The 19,542-nt window shown below is 47.4% G+C and overlaps 1 protein-coding gene across 1 annotated transcript in view; it reads left to right on the top strand.

The window, feature by feature from the left end:
• Positions 1-222: 222 nt before the first annotated feature.
• LOC128685806 (putative neural-cadherin 2) overlaps positions 223-19,542 on the top strand; it is a 36,857-nt gene continuing 17,537 nt past the window's right edge. The window contains exons 1-9 of the mRNA XM_070085104.1: positions 223-2,176; positions 11,870-12,103; positions 14,198-14,373; positions 14,671-14,817; positions 15,426-15,602; positions 16,464-16,863; positions 17,113-17,315; positions 17,960-18,123; positions 18,693-18,861. Coding sequence (XP_069941205.1) covers positions 625-2,176; positions 11,870-12,103; positions 14,198-14,373; positions 14,671-14,817; positions 15,426-15,602; positions 16,464-16,863; positions 17,113-17,315; positions 17,960-18,123; positions 18,693-18,861 — 3,222 coding nt within the window. The 5' untranslated portion in view covers positions 223-624. The remainder of the gene's footprint in view (positions 2,177-11,869; positions 12,104-14,197; positions 14,374-14,670; positions 14,818-15,425; positions 15,603-16,463; positions 16,864-17,112; positions 17,316-17,959; positions 18,124-18,692; positions 18,862-19,542) is intronic.

Here is a 19,542-nt window from a genome sequence, read left to right as displayed (position 1 = left end):
GTCTTATCCATGAGCATTATCTTCTTTCATTCCCACCTCTGTTACCAAGTACTAAGATTTATGCAGAGTGTGGTACTGTGCATGTAATATGTTGTACACTGATTGTATGTTGCTGTATATAGGTTTTTAAGTATTGTACATGGGTTGCAAAGTGCTATACACAAGTTGTAAAGTGTTGTACACAAGTTGCAAGGTGTTATACACATGTAATGATATGTTGTGGTACTCTTGCAGGCGCTGGACCGGGACCCGCCGCTGGGCAGAGAGACGTGGAAGGTGAAGGTGCAGGTGAGGGACGGACAGCGAGTGTCTCCCTCCCTGGTAGCTGCTTCCAGAGCCTCCAGGCGACCCAGGCTCACGAACCCTCAACATCTGCCCCTACACCACAGTGTTCAGGGGCCATCATACGGCTCTCAGGACCCCTCACACTCTTCTCAGAGGACCGGGCACGTCCCTCAAAGATCCTCTCAGGGCCTTCAGGAGCCACCAGCTGGTTCTCCAGCCTCCAGAAGGCTATGGATCACACATCCTCCACAACTTTCCCCAAACATTTCCCATGAGTCACCACACGTCAATTCTGTCACAGCACACAAACAAAAAGCACCACCAGAAGACCAGTTTATCATGCCACACAACCCTGAGAAGCCACCAAAACAACAGTCAGTCACATCGCTCGACCCTCAAATGTCAGAAGAGAATCAATATGTCTTTTCTCGGGATCCCAGTGGACTAGTACAGGCGGATCATGTCATGTCTCAGAAACCCGAAGCTGAAGAAGGTGATTATTTCTTGTATCAAGATCTCACTGGACCCATAGATCCCTATTTTCTCACCAGGGATCCCATGGGATCAGACGATGCTGTGTTAGTGAAGAATAAGGAGGGTGAGAAGAAAGATGAGTGGCTTGGAGAGGATGTGGAAGAGAGCAGTGAAAGGGCTGGAAAAGGTGTGGAAGAGAACGTTAGGAGGCTTGGAGTAAATGTGCCACAAAATGTGAGAAATAAAGCAGAACCGGAAGCCAAGGGTAAGAAGATCTACCAAATAGATGAGATAAACGGAAAAAATAGCAAAAAGGAAGGGGAGAACAGGGCGACAACAAAACATCAAAGGAAAAGAGGAAAGTTCATACAAAAGAGAAGGAGAGCTGGGGAGAGAAAGAGAAAGTTAAGAGACAAGAATACCCAAACGACAAAGGAAATAGTAAATGACAGAAAACGTAAGACAGGAGGCAGTAGGCAAAGCATCGGTGCTGGGGGCAGGAGGTGGAAATTATCGCCTGGACCGGGTCATGGATCTCAAGCCAGAGGTCGTAAAGTTAGCCAGCAGTTACCTGGGTCATGGTGGGGTGGAAGTGAAGACATATCTGCTCTTACCAGTGGCTGTGGTAACTTACATCCAGGAGCCATCAGCACAACAAACACGTCTACGGGAAGCAAACCTTTGCGGATAAAATATTTCACACAGAGAAAATATGAGCAAAATGCTGTTAAATGCAGGCGATTATCTGCCAGAGGTACGTCAAAACTCACATCACCATATAATGCAAGAGGCAAACTTAATGCTGAAAGAAATCGTCAGCTGAACTTTTATAGGGGTGTAATATATAGAAGCGATAACAACTTCAATCAAACATTCGCTTACAAGCTCAAACTTCACGTGAAAGGTAAAGGTGATCACGCTAGCAAGCTTCGTACTGCTCCGAGGAGTCGACACAATAGATCGTCGGTGGGTAGAGAAATTGGTGGTGAGGGAGTGTCAGAAGGACCTTCGGAAGATCACCGTCTGTTCGCACCAAGTCTTGCAAGCACTACTTCCTTCAGAAGTGAAGGTGACTTGCCAAGTGATCCACACAGTGTGGGACCGGAGGGAAAAAGAGCAGACATGCAGCCAACAGTGACGCCCATTAATAAACGAGACATTAGTCGCCGACCACTCAACCAGCTGCAGGATGAACGACTCTACGTGAAGAGGTTCGGGGCAGATGGTGGAGGATGTGATGATTACAGCATCTTCTCTATGAGTTCGGAGGAGCCGCCGTACCTACGAGAGATGAGACGGGAACAGGTACATGTGGCGGAGACGGTGGTGACGGTAGTAGTGAAGGACATCAACGACAACGCTCCCGTCTTCCCCAACGCCACCATCTACGGCGAAGTGCAGGAGAACGGCCCCATCGGTGAGTGTTCGATCTCTGTTGTGAATGTTACAGTTACGTTCGAATGTGATATTCAAGTGAGGAGAGAACGTCCCTCATCAGTTAATCCCAGGTGTGAATGTGCCCAACTTACGTTTATGTATTGTATACAGGTGAATGAAAGAGCCTACACATCAATGAGTGTTTGTCTTCAGTGTAAATGTTACGGGTACAGTTATATGTTGCATGAAGGTTTTGGAGGAGGATGCCATCGGTACTGATCTCAGGGGTGAAGTTTACGTTTTTTTTTGTGGTACGTATTCATTCCAGTGGGTGTATTGATGCTGGAAAAGAGCTCTTAATATAATGCTAATTTGAATATGTGACACACAACAGTGCCACTAGCATATGTGACACACAACAATGCCACCAGTACATGACACACAACAATGCCACTAGCATATGTGACACACAACAATGCCACCACTACATGACACACAACAATGCCACCAGTACATGACACACAACAATGCCACCAGTACATATGACACACAAAAATGCCACCAGTACATATGACATACAACAATGCCACCAGTACATGACACACAACAATGCCACCAGTACATGACACACAACAATGCCACCAGTACATATGACACACAACAATGCCACCAGTACATATGACACACAACAATGCCATAAGTACATATGACACATAACAATGCCACCAGTACATGACACACAATGCCACCAGTACATGACACACAACAGTGCCACAAGTACATGACACACAACAATGCCACCAGTACATGACACACAACAATGCCACCTGTATATCTGACACACAACAATGCCACCAGTACATGACACACAACAATGCCACCAGTACATATGACACATAACAATGCCACCAGTGCATGACACACATCAATGCCACCAGTACATATGACACACAACAATGCCACCAGTACATGACACACAACAATGCCACCAGTAAATGATACAACAATGCCACCAGTACATATGACACACAACAATGCCACCAGTACATGACACACAACAATGCCACCAGTACATATGACACACAGCAATGCCCCCAGTACATGACACACAACAATGCCACCAGTACATATGACACACGACAATGCCACCAGTACATATGACACACAACAATATCACCAATACATGACACACAACAATGCCACCAGTACATATGACACACAACAATGCCACCAGTACATATGACACACAACAATGCCACCAGTACATATGACACACAACAATGCCACCAGTACATATGACACACAACAATGCCACCAGTACATATGACACTCAACAATGCCACCAGTACATATGACACACAACAATGCCACCAGTACATGACACACAACAATGCCACCAGTACATATGACACTCAACAATGCCACCAGTACATATGACACACAACAATGCCACCAGTACATGACACACAACAATGCCACCAGTACATGACACACAACAATGCCACCAGTACACTCAACAATGCCACCAGTACATATGACACTCAACAATGCCACCAGTACATATGACACACAACAATGCCACCAGTACATGACACACAACAATGCCACCAGTACATGACACACAATGCCACCAGTACATGACACACAACAATGCCACCAGTACATGACACACAACAATGCCACCAGTACATGACACTCAACAATGCCACCAGTACATGACACACAACAATGCCACCAGTACATATGACACACAACAATGCCACCAGTACATGACACACAACAATGCCACCAGTAAATGACACAACAATGCCACCAGTACATATGACACACAACAATGCCACCAGTACATGACACACAACAATGCCACCAGTACATGACACACAACAATGCCACCAGTACATGACACTCAACAATGCCACCAGTACATGACACACAACAATGCCACCAGTACATATGACACACAACAATGCCACCAGTACATGACACACAACAATGCCACCAGTAAATGACACAACAATGCCACCAGTACATATGACACACAACAATGCCACCAGTACATATGACACACAACAATGCCACCAGTACATGACACACAACAATGCCACCAGTACATGACACACAACAATGCCACCAGTACATGACACACAACAATGCCACCAGTACATATGACACTCAACAATGCCACCAGTACATGACACACAACAATGCCACCAGTACATATGACACACAACAATGCCACCAGTACATGACACACAACAATGCCACCAGTACATATGACACACAACAATGCCACCAGTACATGACACACAACAATGCCACCAGTACATGACACACAACAATGCCACCAGTACATATGACACACAACAATGCCACCAGTACATGACACACAACAATGCCACCAGTACATATGACACTCAACAATGCCATCAGTACATGACACACAACAATGCCACCAGTACATATGACACACAACAATGTCACCAGTACATGACACACAACAATGCCACCAGTACATATGGACACACAACATGCCACAGTACAATGACACATATCAACAATCCCACCAGTACATGACACACAACAATGCCACCAGTACATATGACACACAACAATGCCACCAGTACATGACACACAACAATGCCACCAGTACATATGGCACACAACAATGCCACCAGTACATATGACACAACAATGCCACCAGTACATGACACACAACAATGCCACCAGTACATGACACACAACAATGCCACCAGTACATGACACACAACAATGCCACCAGTACATATGGCACACAACAATGCCACCAGTACATATGACACAACAATGCCACCAGTACATGACACACAACAATGCCACCAGTACATGACACACAACAATGCCACCAGTACATGACACACAACAATGCCACCTGTATATCTGACACACAAGATCCAACAAGAAGCAGAAATTCACGCTAATCAAACACCTGCCCCACAATGTTTCTGGCTCACCACTGTATGTACAACATTATTGCTGTCTGTTGATTGCTGTGTTGCATAATCCTCACTGAATCCAACGAGAACATCCAGCATAAGCTAGTCCAATTACATAAACCTTCGCTTTGGCCAAATACATTTCCAATTCATTGCAAAAATACATAATGAACAAGCAGATTTGCATAGCTTCTTTGCACGTTAATTAGGTGGTTATAAAAATATTAATACCATCATCGCTGCACCAAAAAATAGCTGATTTTAAGCGATCAGAGAGATATGTTGCAGTGGTTACCGAGACAGTGTGTTGTGTTACAATGGTTACTGAGTCAGTGTTGTGTTGCGGTAGTGATACTCAACGTAACATTGTTATCTTGGTGTTATTGTAGCAGTCTTGAAGTGGGTATTGTGGCAGGCTTGTATTGTGATAATTATTGTATCAGTGTTGTATTTCAGTCATTATTCTGTCAGTGTTGCATAACTGAGACAAACGATATCTGTATCACTACCAACAGAGACAATATCTGTAACACTATCAACAGAGACAATATCTGTAACACTACCAACAGAGACAATATCTGTATCACTACCAACAGAGACAATATCTGTATCACTACCAACAGAGACAATATCTGTATCACTACCAACAGAGACAATATCTGTATCACTACCAACAGAGACAATATCTGTATCACTACCAACAGAGACAATATCTGTAACACTACCAACAGAGACAATATCTGTAACACTACCAACAGAGACAATATCTGTATCACTACCAACAGAGACAATATCCGTAACACTACCAACAGAGACAATAACTGTAACACTACCAACAGAGACAATATCCGTAACGCTACCAACAGAGACAATAACTGTAACACTACCAACACAGACAGACAATATCTGATACTACCAACAGACAATATATGTACACGTTATGCGAGGCGTAATAACAACACATATTTACAAAATCGTAATTATGACAAAAAGATATCGACTCCAGAGAGCTAGTCGACGTTTTTACGTGTAATTTTCCAGTAAAACGTCGGATAAAACTGCCACGATTTCTCTCTCTCTCTCTCTCTCTCTCTCTCTCTCTCTCTCTCTCTCTCTCTCTCTCTCTCTCTCTCTCCTTCTTTCGTCTCCCTTTCATCCCTTCCCTTCCTCCATCTCCTTTCTCTCTCTCTCTCTCTCTCTCTCTCTCTCTCTCTCTCTCTCTCTCTCTCTCTCTCTCTCTCTCCTTCTTTCTTCTCCCTTTCATCCCTTCCCTTCCTCCATCTCCTTTCTTCTCTCTCTCTCTCTCTCTCTCTCTCTCTCTCTCTCTCTCTCTCTCTCTCTCTCTCTCTCTCTCTCTCTCTCTCTCTCTCTCTCTCTCTCTCTCTTTCCAGATTGTTGTTACATCTGATTATTGCTCTAACATGCAAATTAGCCTGAAGTGGCACATCAGGGTCTAGAGCAGATTAGCTGGGGACTAATACGTGATAATCGCCCGCCTGTGGATAATTATCACCCGCTTGTGGATAATTTTCACCCGGTTGTGGATAATTATCACCCGCTTGTGGGACTGCAAAGCCTTCAGCCCGCAGTACAATCTTGCTGTGGGTGGTCACTGGCACCTCTCTCAGTGCTGTGGGTGGTTACTGGCACCTCTCAGCGCTGTGGATGGTTACTGACACCTTTCAGCGCTGTGGGTGGTTACTGGCACTTCTCAGCGCTGTGTGTGGTTACTGGCACTTCTCAGCGCTGTGGGTGGTTACTGGCACCTCTCAGCGCTGTGGGTGGTTACTGGCACCTCTCAGCGCTGTGTGTGGTTACTGGCACTTCTCAGCGCTGTGGGTGGTTACTGGCACCTCTCAGCGCTGTGTGTGGTTACTGGCACTTCTCAGCGCTGTGGGTGGTTACTGGCACCTCTCAGCGCTGTGTGTGGTTACTGGCACTTCTCAGCGCTGTGGGTGGTTACTGGCACCTCTCAGCGCTGTGTGTGGTTACTGGCACTTCTCAGCGCTGTGGGTGGTTACTGGCACCTCTCAGCGCTGTGGGTGGTTACTGGCACCTCTCAGCGCTGTGGGTGGTTACTGGCACCTCTCAGCGCTGTGGGTGGTTACTGGCACCTCTCAGCGCTGTGGGTGGTTACTGGCACCTCTCAGCACTGTGGGTGGTTACTGGCACCTCTCAGCGCTGTGGGTGGTTACTGGCACCTCTCAGCGCTGTGGGTGGTTACTGACACCTCTCAGCACTGTGGGTGGTTACTGGCACCTCTCAGCGCTGTGGGTGGTTACTGGCACCTCTCAGCGCTGTGGGTGGTTACTGACACCTCTCAGCACTGTGGGTGGTTACTGGCACCTCTCAGCGCTGTGGGTGGTTACTGGCACCTCTCAGCGCTGTGGGTGGTTACTGGCACCTCTCAGCGCTGTGAATGGTTACTGGTTCACTGGACACCTCTCAGCGCTGTCAGCGCTGTGAATGGTTACTGGCACCTCTCAGCGCTGTGGGTGGTTACTGACACCTCTCAGCACTGTGGGTGGTTACTGGTACCTCTCAGCGCTGTGGATGGTTACTAGCACCTCTCAGCGCTGTGGGTGGTTACTGGCACCTCTCAGCGCTGTGGGTGGTTACTGGCACCTCTCAGCGCTGTGAATGGTTACTGGCACATCTCAGTGCTGTGAGTGGTTACTGACACCTCTCAGCGCTGTGGATGGTTACTGGCACCTCTCAGCGCTGTGGGTGGTTACTGGCACCTCTCAGCACTGTGGGTGGTTACTGGCACCTCTCAGCGCTGTGAGTGGTTACTGGTCCCTCTCAGCGCTGTGAGTGGTTACTGGTCCCTCTCAGCGCTGTGGGTGGTTACTGGCACCTCTCAGCGCTGTAGGTGGTTACTAGCACCTCTCAGCGCTGTGAGTGGTTACTGGTCCCTCTCAGCGCTGTGGGTGGTTACTGGCACCTCTCAGCACTGTGGGTGGTTACTGGCACCTCTCAGCTCTGTGAGTGGTTACTGGTCCCTCTCAGCGCTGTGAGTGGTTACTGGTCCCTCTCAGCGCTGTGGGTGGTTACTGGCACCTCTCAGCGCTGTGGGTGGTTAGTGGCACCTCTCAGCACTGTGGGTGGTTACTGGCACCTCTCAGCACTGTGGGTGGTTACTGGCACCTCTCAGCGCTGTGAGTGGTTACTGGTCCCTCTCAGCGCTGTGAGTGGTTACTGGTCCCTCTCAGCGCTGTGGGTGGTTACTGGCACCTCTCAGCGCTGTAGGTGGTTACTAGCACCTCTCAGCGCTGTGAGTGGTTACTGGTCCCTCTCAGCGCTGTGGGTGGTTACTGGCACCTCTCAGCACTGTGGGTGGTTACTGGCACCTCTCAGCTCTGTGAGTGGTTACTGGTCCCTCTCAGCGCTGTGAGTGGTTACTGGTCCCTCTCAGCGCTGTGGGTGGTTACTGGCACCTCTCAGCGCTGTGAGTGGTTACTGGTCCCTCTCAGCGCTGTGAGTGGTTACTGGTCCCTCTCAGCGCTGTGGGTGGTTACTGGCACCTCTCAGCGCTGTAGGTGGTTACTAGCACCTCTCAGCGAGTCCATACAAAGGAGAAACTTGAAGAACAGGAGGAGAATGAGGTAATCAGTCCCTCAACCTTGAGTCGATGTGGTCAGTCCATCAATCTTGAATAGAATACGGCATACGTGCTGAGAAGGAGCTTATAAACCGTTGGCAGGAGAGGTGCAGCAGTCGTAGGTGGTGTCGCATTTGTGGATGGTTACTGGCACCTCTCAGCGCTGTGGGTGGTTACTGGCACCTCTCAGCGCTGTGGGTGGCTACTGGCACTTCTCAGCACTGTGGGTGGTTACTGGCACCTCTCAGCGCTGTGAGTGGTTACTGGCACCTCTCAGCGCTGTGGGTGGTTACTGGCACCTCTCAGCGCTGTAGGTGGTTACTAGCACCTCTCAGCGCTGTGGGTGGTTACTGGCACCTCTCAGCGCTGTGGGTGGTTACTGGCACCTCTCAGCGCTGTGGGTGGTTACTGGCACCTCTCAGCGCTGTAGGTGGTTACTGGCACCTCTCAGCGCTGTAGGTGGTTACTGGCACCTCTCAGCGCTGTGGGTGGCTACTGGCACTTCTCAGCACTGTGGGTGGTTACTGGCACCTCTCAGCGCTGTGGGTGGCTACTGGCACTTCTCAGCACTGTGGGTGGCTACTGGCACCTCTCAGCGCTGTGGGTGGCTACTGGCACCTCTCAGCACTGGTGAAATTACCCTCAGGAGCTGAGGTTGACACTTTGCTTGAGGGTTTGTGTAAGACGTTGCTGGAAACCTTCATTACGAGTGGAGGGTTTCCATCGCTTGTATCGAAGGCGGAATCCTTTATCTAGAAGGAAGCCTCAATCTAGGACGGAAAGCATCTAAGACGCAAGGTTTCATCTAAGACAAAAATCTTCATCTTGGACGCAAGGCTTCATCTAGAATGCAAGGCTTCAACTAGGACGCAAGGCTTCATCTTGGACGCAAGGCTTCATCTTGGACGCAAGGCTTCTTCTTGGACGCAAGGCTTCAACTAGGACGCAAGGCTTCATCTTGGACGCAAGGCTTCAACTTGGACGCAAGGTTTCAACTTGGACTCAAGGCTTCATCTTGGACGCAAGGTTTCATCTTGGACGCAAGGGACGCAAGGCTTCATCTAGAACGCAAGGCTTCAACTAGGACGCAAGGCTTCATCTTGGACGCAAGGCTTCATCTTGGACGCAAGGCTTCTTCTTGGATGCAAGGCTTCAACTAGGACGCAAGGCTTCATCTTGGACGCAAGGCTTCAACTTGGACGCAAGGCTTCAACTTGGACGCAAGGTTTCAACTTGGACTCAAGGCTTCATCTTGGACGCAAGGTTTCATCTTGGACGCAAGGCTTCATCTTGAACGCAAGGCTTCAACTAAGACACAAGGCTTCATATTGGACGCAAGGCTTCATCTTGGACGCAAGGCTTCATCTAGGACGCAAGGCTTCAACTAGGACGCAAGGCTTCATCTTGGACGCAAGGCTTCTTCTTGGACGCAAGGCTTCAACTAGGACGCAAGGCTTCATCTTGGACGCAAGGCTTCAACTTGGACGCAAGGTTTCAACTTGGACTCAAGGCTTCATCTTGGACGCAAGGTTTCATCTTGGACGCAAGGCTTCATCTTGAACGCAAGGCTTCAACTAGGACGCAAGGCTTCATCTTGGACGCAAGGCTTCAACTAGTATGCAAGGCTTCATCTTGAGCACAAGGCTTCATCTTGGACGCAAGGCTTCGTCTTGGACTCAAGGCTTCAACTAGGACGCAAGGCTTCATCTTGGACGCAAGGCTTCATCTTGGACGCAAGGCTTCATCTTGGACGCAAGGTTTCATCTTGGACGCAAGGTTTCATCTTGGACGCAAGGCTTCATCTTGGACGCAAGGTTTCATCTTGGACGCAAGGCTTCATCTTGGACGCAAGGCTTCATCTTGGACGCAAGGCTTCAACTAGGACGCAAGGCTTCATCTTGGACGCAAGGCTTCGTCTTGGACGCAAGGCTTCATCTTGGACGCAAGGCTTCATCTTGGACGCAAGGCTTCAACTAGGACGCAAGGCTTTATCTTGGACGCAAGGCTTCATCTTGGACGCAAGGCTTCATCTTGGACGCAAGGCTTCATCTTGGACGCAAGGCTTCATCTTGGACGCAAGGCTTCAACTAGGACGCAAGGCTTTATCTTGGACGCAAGGCTTCATCTTGGACGCAAGGCTTCATCTTGGACGCAAGGCTTCAACTACACAACTTGTATTATCAACAAAGTTACTTTTTATTGACTTTAACCATTTCTTTCAAATTTTATTGCTAAGGTGAACTAACTAATTTTTGATCAGTTATGAAACAATACAATTTACTATTAGATAAAAAAATAATTCGAGTTACTTTAGATATAATGCAAGTTACTTTATTCAATGTATTCATATAAAGGAGAAATGTGGCCATAAATCATTCATTTGAAAGACTGTAGAATCAGTATTGTAACTTTAGACGACGTTTCGCTCCATCATGGGCCATTATCCATGAATGATAATTGTCTATTATGGCGCGAAACGTGTCGAAAGCTTCCAGTTACTGTATTGCGACTGATATTTTTCACGTTTTTAACGCCTCCTTCTCTGTAACAAGAGTCTACTAACCTGGCGTCTACCTGAAGAGTGTTTCGAGTGTCAACGCCCCTGCGGCTCGGTCCAAGACGAGGCCTTCTGGTGGATGACCTGATCAACAAGCCTGTTGGTGCTGGCCGCGAGGAATCCAGCGGAAGCACCACTGCCCGGCTGATCAGGCAGTGATTTGAGAAACGCGTCCGGTTCTTTCTTGAAGACAATCGGAGGTCTGTTGGTATTCCTCCGAATACAAGAAGGGAGGACGATGAAAAGTCTTGGTTCCCTCAAGCTTAATGGTAGTCGTGGCTGGCACCCCAGGGAGAGGTAGTCGTGGATGGCACCCCAGGGAGAGATGATCGTTAGTGTCATCCCAGGGAGAGATGATCGTTAGTGTCATCCCAGGGAGAGGTGGTGGTGGTGGTTGTAGTGGTTGTGGTTGTGGTGACAGTGCTTGTGGTTACTTTAATATATGTATATATATATATATTTACATATATATATATATATATATATATATATATATATATATATATATATATATATATATATATATATATATACATATATATATATATATATATATATATGTATATATATAATGATGCATTATAACCCTTTCCTCTCCTCCAGACCTGTCCGTGGGCGTGGTGTGGGCGTGGGACGCTGACGACGAGAAGGAAGGCACCAACGCCCACCTGACTTATACCATAGAGAAGAACGTGATGGATGAACGTTCAGGTCAAGCTATCTTCACTATCAACCCAGAGACTGGACTCGTCCGTACTGCCATCTGTTGTCTGGACCGCGAGAGTACTCCAGAGTACTTCATCCAAGTGGTGGCTGTGGACGGTGGTGGCCTCAAGGGTGAGTCTTGTGGCCTCTAGGGTGAGTCTTGTGGCCTCAAGGGTGAGTCTTGCGGCCTCAAGGGTGAGTCTTGTGGCCTCAAGGGTGAGTCTTGTGGCCTCTAGGGTGAGTCTTGTGGCCTCTAGGGTGAGTCTTGTGGCCTCTAGGGTGAGTCTTGTGGCCTCTAGGGTGAGTCTTGTGGCCTCAAGGGTGAGTCTTGTGGCCTCTAGGGTGAGTCTTGTGGCCTCTAGGGTGAGTCTTGTGGCCTCTAGGGTGAGTCTTGTGGCCTCTAGGGTGAGTCTTGTGGCCTCTAGGGTGAGTCTTGTGGCCTCTAGGGTGAGTCTTGTGGCCTCTAGGGTGAGTCTTGAGGCCTCTAGGGTGAGTCTTGTGGCCTCTAGGGTGAGTCTTGTGACCTCAAGGGTGAGTCTTGTGGCCTCTAGGGTAAGTCTTGTGGCCTCTAGGGTGAGTCTTGTGGCCTCTAGGGTGAGTCTTGTGGCCTCAAGGGTGAGTCTTGTGGCCTCTAGGGTGAGTCTTGTGGCCTCTAGGGTGAGTCTTGTGGCCTCAAGGGTGAGTCTTGTGGCCTCTAGGGTGAGTCTTGTGGCCTCAAGGGTGAGTCTTGTGGCCTCTAGGGTGGGTCTTGTGGCCTCAAGGGTGAGTCTTGTGGCCTCTAGGGTGAGTCTTGTGGCCTCTAGGGTGAGTCTTGTGGCCTCTAGGGTGAGTCTTGTGGCCTCTAGGGTGAGTCTTGTGGCCTCTAGGGTGAGTCTTGTGGCCTCAAGGGTGAGTCTTGTGGCCTCTAGGGTGAGTCTTGTGGCCTCTAGGGTGAGTCTTGTGGCCTCTAGGGTGAGTCTTGTGGCCTCTAGGGTGAGTCTTGTGACCTCAAGGGTGAGTCTTGTGGCCTCAAGGGTGAGTCTTGTGGCCTCTAGGGTGAGTCTTGTGGCCTCTAGGGTGAGTCTTGTGGCCTCAAGGGTGAGTCTTGTGGCCTCTAGGGTGAGTCTTGTGGCCTCTAGGGTGAGTCTTGTGGCCTCAAGGGTGAGTCTTGTGGCCTCTAGGGTGAGTCTTGTGGCCTCAAGGGTGAGTCTTGTGGCCTCTAGGGTGGGTCTTGTGGCCTCTAGGGTGAGTCTTGTGGCCTCTAGGGTGAGTCTTGTGGCCTCTAGGGTGAGTCTTGTGGCCTCTAGGGTGAGTCTTGTGGCCTCAAGGGTGAGTCTTGTGGCCTCAAGGGTGAGTCTTGTGGCCTCAAGGGTGAGTCTTGTGGCCTCAAGGGTGAGTCTTGTGGCCTCTAGGGTGGGTCTTGTGGCCTCAAGGGTGAGTATTATGACCCTCATTGGTGAGTGTTGTGGCCTCAAGAGTGAGTGTAATGTCTTCCAGGGAGAATGCTAGAGAATTTGACAATAATAACAATAAAGGTAAGCAAAAGCTAAAACAACATGACTGAGTCAACAAAAATCACTTCCGAGAGGAAATTAACATACAACTAGGTGGGTAACAGAGCATTGTAAAATATTCAATATTCATTGTAAAAGACACAAATTACAGAACAGGTGGGACTGAAACTCATGTATCACATAAGAACAAGTATTTTTTGGGCCTGATGTCAGTATACATTAAAATACTACACATTATTATTAAATGCATGTTGAATATAGCCCAAAAACTCGTTGATTCTTCACCTTTACTGATAATGAAGAAGCGAGGTAACTAGCATGATCACTGTGGCTACAACAAATATCTAGGTAATGATTACCTTGCAAAGTTTCTGATGAGAGGGGTGCTTGAGCTCCATCTCCTGGTTCCACCTTCAAACTTTCGATCGACTGGCGGTTCTGGGGGAGGAGGGTAGTGGTGCTTTTGTCATCACGGCCTGGGAGAATGGGGGTACTTGCGTCATCAAGGACTAGAAGAGTGGAGGTGCTTGCGTCATCACGGTCTGGGAGAATGGAGGTACTTGCGTCATCAAGGACTAGAAGAGTGGAGGTGCTTGCGTCATCACGATCTGGGAGAATAGAGGTGCTTGCGTCATCACGGTCTGGGAGAATAGAGGTGCTTGCGTCACTGGAGACTGGAACAGTGGTGGTGCTCCGTTAACAGAAAACTGACGGAGGGTGTTTACCTTGACAGGTACGGGGACGGTGGTGGTTCGCCTGGCAGACGTCAACGACAACTCACCACGACTGACCCGTGACCTGTGGCAGGTTGAGGTGGATGAGACCTGGGGTGACGGACCTCCCACCAACCACACTCTCCTTCAGGTCTCCACCGCTGACCACGACACCTCAAACTATTTCTTCTACCGGGTCAGTAGCATCAGCTAACTTTTCTATGTCGCTATTTATTTTAATCTGCCTCTCTTGAGTTATTTCTGCTATCTCTAGATAAATTTGCTATTTCATCTCATGAATTACTTCAGGTTCAGCTAGATTCTTCAGGTAGTTAGCGTCGCAACTTTCGTCACTGTCGGCCACGATTTTGATACCTGGTCTTCAAATTAAAATTCCTGCCAGGTCATAACACTCTCTACTTCTGTCAGAGGCACAACTCTCCAGCGTTTTACTTACAATTGTTTGGAAACACTGGCCTGTGTTGTGTTACAGGTTGTTGAGTCCAGCGGGTGGGGGTGGCAACACTTCGGGATGCGAACTGAGGGAGTCATGGGTCACCTCTTCGCCAACAAGACGCTGGACTACGAAGACGCGGCCCAACGACGAGGCTTCCGCTTCATGGTGCAGGTCACAGATAGGGTGAGTCACGTGTGGTCATGGTGCAGGTCATAGACAGAGTGAGTCACGTATAATCATGGTGCAGGTCACAGACAGGGTGAGTCACATATAGTCATGGTTACAGTTCATTCCCCAGTTGTTTCTGGAGTTTATCTGGAGAGAGTTCCGGGGGTCAACGACCCCGCGGCCCGGTCTGTGACCAGGCCTCCTTAGGTCAGTGTCCCAGGATGCGACCCACACCAGTCGACTAACACCCAGGTACCCATTTTACTGATGGGGAACATAGACAACAGGTGGAAAGAAACACGTCCAATGTTTCTACTCTGGCTGGGAATCGAACCCAGGCCCTCACCGTGTGAAGCGAGAGCGTTAACCACCAGGCCACCAGTTGTGGTTATTAGTGCCACACAGTAATTGCATTTAGTTGGTATTTCTCTTCTAGGTCATATTTTCACAATTTACATAAATAAAAATCACATTTACATGGAAGCAAGAGCTAGCTGGGTTTTTTTTCGCTCCTTCTACGTTGCAGTGACTTGACAAGAGGACAAGTTGGGCGAAAACGTTGCTCAGTTTTCTGGTAGAATTTTTGTTCGTTAGTTAGTGAGTTGATTGTGTGATGTACACAGGGTCGAGGTGGGTGGAGTGACGCCAGACACACGGACACAGCGTGGGTGGAAGTGTCGCTACGTGATGTGAATGACAACCCACCTCAGTTCAGCCGCCCACACGCCCACGTCACCGTCAGGGAGGACACCGCCCCTGGCACCCTCCTGGCTTCCCTCCCTGCCACTGATCCTGACATGGTGAGTAACCCAGAATCACCATCACTGTCTTAGATCACTATCACCCTCCTCACCTTCCTGACACATCCATACATAATGAGAAACTCAGCATCACTATGATGTAAAATAACGGGAAAAACCGACTCCCCAAGACACATAAATCCATCTTAATATTAAACCTCACCACCTTCAGTATTGACAGTGCAACCTAAATACTGACAAACGTTTAGACAAACATCTACTAGGCATATTAGGCAGAGTCAGAAATACACCTCTTTTCTTAGGAGTAATGATGTGGTAATCACAAGGAAGAAATTCGCTAGCTTGGACGGGACCTCTTAAGTCGATCAATCAATAGCGATTCTATGCAAACCTTGACTTGCCTTTTCCTGCACAGGACTTCGTCGACCTCGTCGAAGCCTGCGTCAGGTTTATCTTCTTCACCTTCGGTAATGACCTATACAAAAAGAATGTGGGTGTAGCATTAGCCACCACCCACTTAGGAAGGACCATTTTGAAGATCATCCCACAACACATCATTTGACTTAGATGTTTGGGCGATATATTGTCCTTTGTTACTAGATGAATATTTTTTTAAATTTAGATTGTGCTGCAGAAGTAGGTCCGTCCTGTGGACGGTAGCGAAAGAGCCTATACATACACAGAGAGCCTATGAACTAGGCTTCAGAAGATTCTCAACCTTTTCATTGTTAATTAGATCAGAGAATCAACACGAACGAACATTCCATAATGTTCACTGGAAGAATGGAGAAGACTTCATGCCCTTGTTGGATGTTCTACTCTTCAGTGAATTTTAGATTTATCTGACTGTTGCATTACACAAAAGCTGGCACTTGCAGGAACTTTTGTAAACTGTTGCAGATGGAGCAGCAAGGCGTGGACTACCGTGTGGTGGGAGGCTGGGGCGCGGTGACTGTAGACGCTGACGGGGGCGTGAGGTTATGGCGCGCCCTAGACCGTGAAGCTCCGGGTGGGGAGGTGGGCGTGGCGAGGGTGGTGGCTGTGGATGAAGGCCGCCCATCCCTCTCCTCCACCGCCACCCTCACCATCACCCTCACAGACGTCAACGACTGCCCCCCGCGGCTCCTGCCCCCCACCGTCCTCCACGTGAGGGAGGGCGCCCCCGCCTCCCTCCTGGGTATCCTCACAGCTACTGACGATGACGTGTGGGCGCTGGGGCACGGTCCTCCCTTCACCTTCACCCTGGCTCCCTCCAACCCTTCCCACGTCTTCAATATTATCAGTATCAACTACCAGTCAGGTAAGTACCACTCACACCCACACCATCATAGGAAATCAGTCAACACTCTCTCTATAAGAAGTGCATTTCTAATATAAAATAGGTTAAGTTAGTTTAAGATAAGAGATCTTACGTAAAACCTATATGCTCACAAATTAGCAAAGAAAAATAGGTTATTGTACTCGTAGCAGAGTCGAGTGTTGTTGACTTTGCTCATCTTTCATCTGATATCGTATATTTCAAGCTAATTATAGTAATATTTACGAGCAGGCCTGGACAGTGGTCGAGGAGGGGCCGAGGTATGGACCACTGGACCACTGGACCGGGAGGAGCACCGCCAGCTGACGGCTGAGGTGGAGGTGACAGACGTACAAGGTCTGGCAGCTGCTCATCCCATCACTATCATCGTTGATGACATCAATGATAACCCCATGAGACCAGCCTCCAAGACTGTCTACCTCTGGAAGACACAGGTCACTTCCCACCTATCTTCTTAATTGGCTGTTCTTCACTGAGTGGGTTAAAGTAGCGTGTCTGTGTTACGACGGGTAGTCAAGGGATGCAGCCTCCGTCATTCCTCTCGCACAGTGACCCTCACGGGCTTGATTCTTCACTAATATTATATAAAAAAAATCCTTTAAAAAATATTTTATATTATGTATGGCTTCGTGTTAATTCTGAAGAGATATATAACCTGGTTGTTGAGAGCATCAAACCCGAGGAAAATTAAGATTTATTTCCCCACTATAGGAAATTTCTGCCTGAATATCTTTAGTTTTATATATGAATTATCGTGCTGAAGCAGAAGTGAAAAAATCTACTATTTTTTCATTGAATATTTTACAAAATATTGCTAATGCATAATGCAAGGTTGAATTAATAATTTTTATTAATTGTTTGAAGTCATGCTCCTTCGTTGTATAATTAAACCAGGTACGTCGTGAATCTTTTAAAAATTAGTTTTTCATTAAAGGTTATCCTATATTTTAATTAGTACTGGAACCAGATATGTCTATAACATCATTAATCATTACTGGTGCGGTGCTCATTATCAGTTCACGGAAAATGCTCCATTATAGTTGTTAACAATTACTGACTGACCAAGTGACCGTGGCAGGGCGGGGGCGCTGATGCTGCCCTGGGCAGAGTCTACGTGGAGGACCCTGATGACTGGGACCTCCAGGATAAAACTTTTGAGTGGGCTGGACCACCTCACCCGCTCTTCACTCTTCAACCCAACACTGGTGATATATTTGCCTCTACTCAGCTGAGAGAGGGAAGGTAAGACTGCATCGTCGAATGTGTAAACCACTGCATGTACTGTAATGCCCAAAATAAACTCATACTAAATTTTTACACGGTTTATCGGGTTTAACGTTGTTTTCATCTTCATTTTAACTTTATTTACATTTTAATTAAATGATTTAATTAATATGATTTATGATCCTATTAGAGTTTACGAGAGACTAAAGTAAATACAATAGGAAAAGTGATATTGGTGGCTTGCATATTCTTGTCCTGTTGGATGGTATTTCAAACGGTATAACTCGGGTGGTTAATTCTCAAAGTGCAAGTCTTCGATGGAATAAGAAAGAGTGTAATGCTCTCCAAGACGGGGCATCTAAGAGAAAATAAAGAAGAGTTGTAGTGAGAAGCAAGATGTTTATCTGGGGTAACGTAAGCAGTGGAATTCCTTAAAATTCAGTCCTCATTGCAGTGTCCTTCACGCAGGCAACACTATATAATATATTAAAGTTTTTCAGCATATATTTAAAATCCATTTTTGGAAAATGCGACACCATCAGATACAAACAACACGTCAGGGTCTGACAGTATCTTTCTCCTCTCAGGTATGAGCTACACTTCCGTGTGTCGGACCGGGTGTGGAACCAGAGGGACGTGGCAGCCAACGTGAGTGTCATAGTAAGATACTTGACACCGGAGTCCCTGGCTCACGCAGTTCCAGTCACTCTCACGCCTACCATACCTGCGTCCCTTACTGCTGGATGGACGCCACTGGTAACACTTTTTCTTTTGATACGAGAATAGCTGACAAACTGGACATCAAACTAGAAATGTATATGTATCTTTCCTGGACTTAGAGTCAGATCCAATTTTTAGGTTAGCTATAATTTGTTCCAGCAACAGCATGGTGATTTACGTTCTTCTTAGACGTGACAGTAAAATCAAGCAATAGTTATGTTGTCTTATATATGTATTTGGTTTCCATCTTACATTTGTATATACTGTGCATCGTGGTTAGTAAAGTGATCATAATGATCTTGTGATAATACATGTTAATATTAAGATGCTTACTTCTCAAAAAAAAAAAAGTGTTGATTAGTAGACTCGGTGGCAAAGATCATTAATGTGCTGATTTAAGATAAGCTGACTCGGTGGCAAGGATCATTACTCAGCAGAAGCTGAAGTAAAAGCTTTACGCTGAAGCTTTGTTTAGATATTGATTTGTTTTGAACAATGAATCCATTTTAAGCTTAAGGCATCATATCAAAGCGATGCGATATTAGAGTCTTTTACACACGTAGAAATTTTTCCACTTCGTTGCCTTTCCGTGAGTTCTCCGTCACGTGCTGTATCACCCTCACACGGGTTTAGTTTAGTTTTTTGGTATAAAAATATCTTCCTAAATAACTCTCAGCACCTCTAGAGGCCTGATCTTAGACGAGGCTGGATAGGACA

This window comes from Cherax quadricarinatus, chromosome 1, assembly GCF_038502225.1.
Source record: "Cherax quadricarinatus isolate ZL_2023a chromosome 1, ASM3850222v1, whole genome shotgun sequence".
NCBI classification, from domain to species: Eukaryota; Metazoa; Arthropoda; class Malacostraca; order Decapoda; family Parastacidae; genus Cherax; species Cherax quadricarinatus.
The sequence above is the reverse complement of the archived record's forward strand: the minus strand, read 5'-3'. Positions and strand labels throughout refer to the sequence as shown.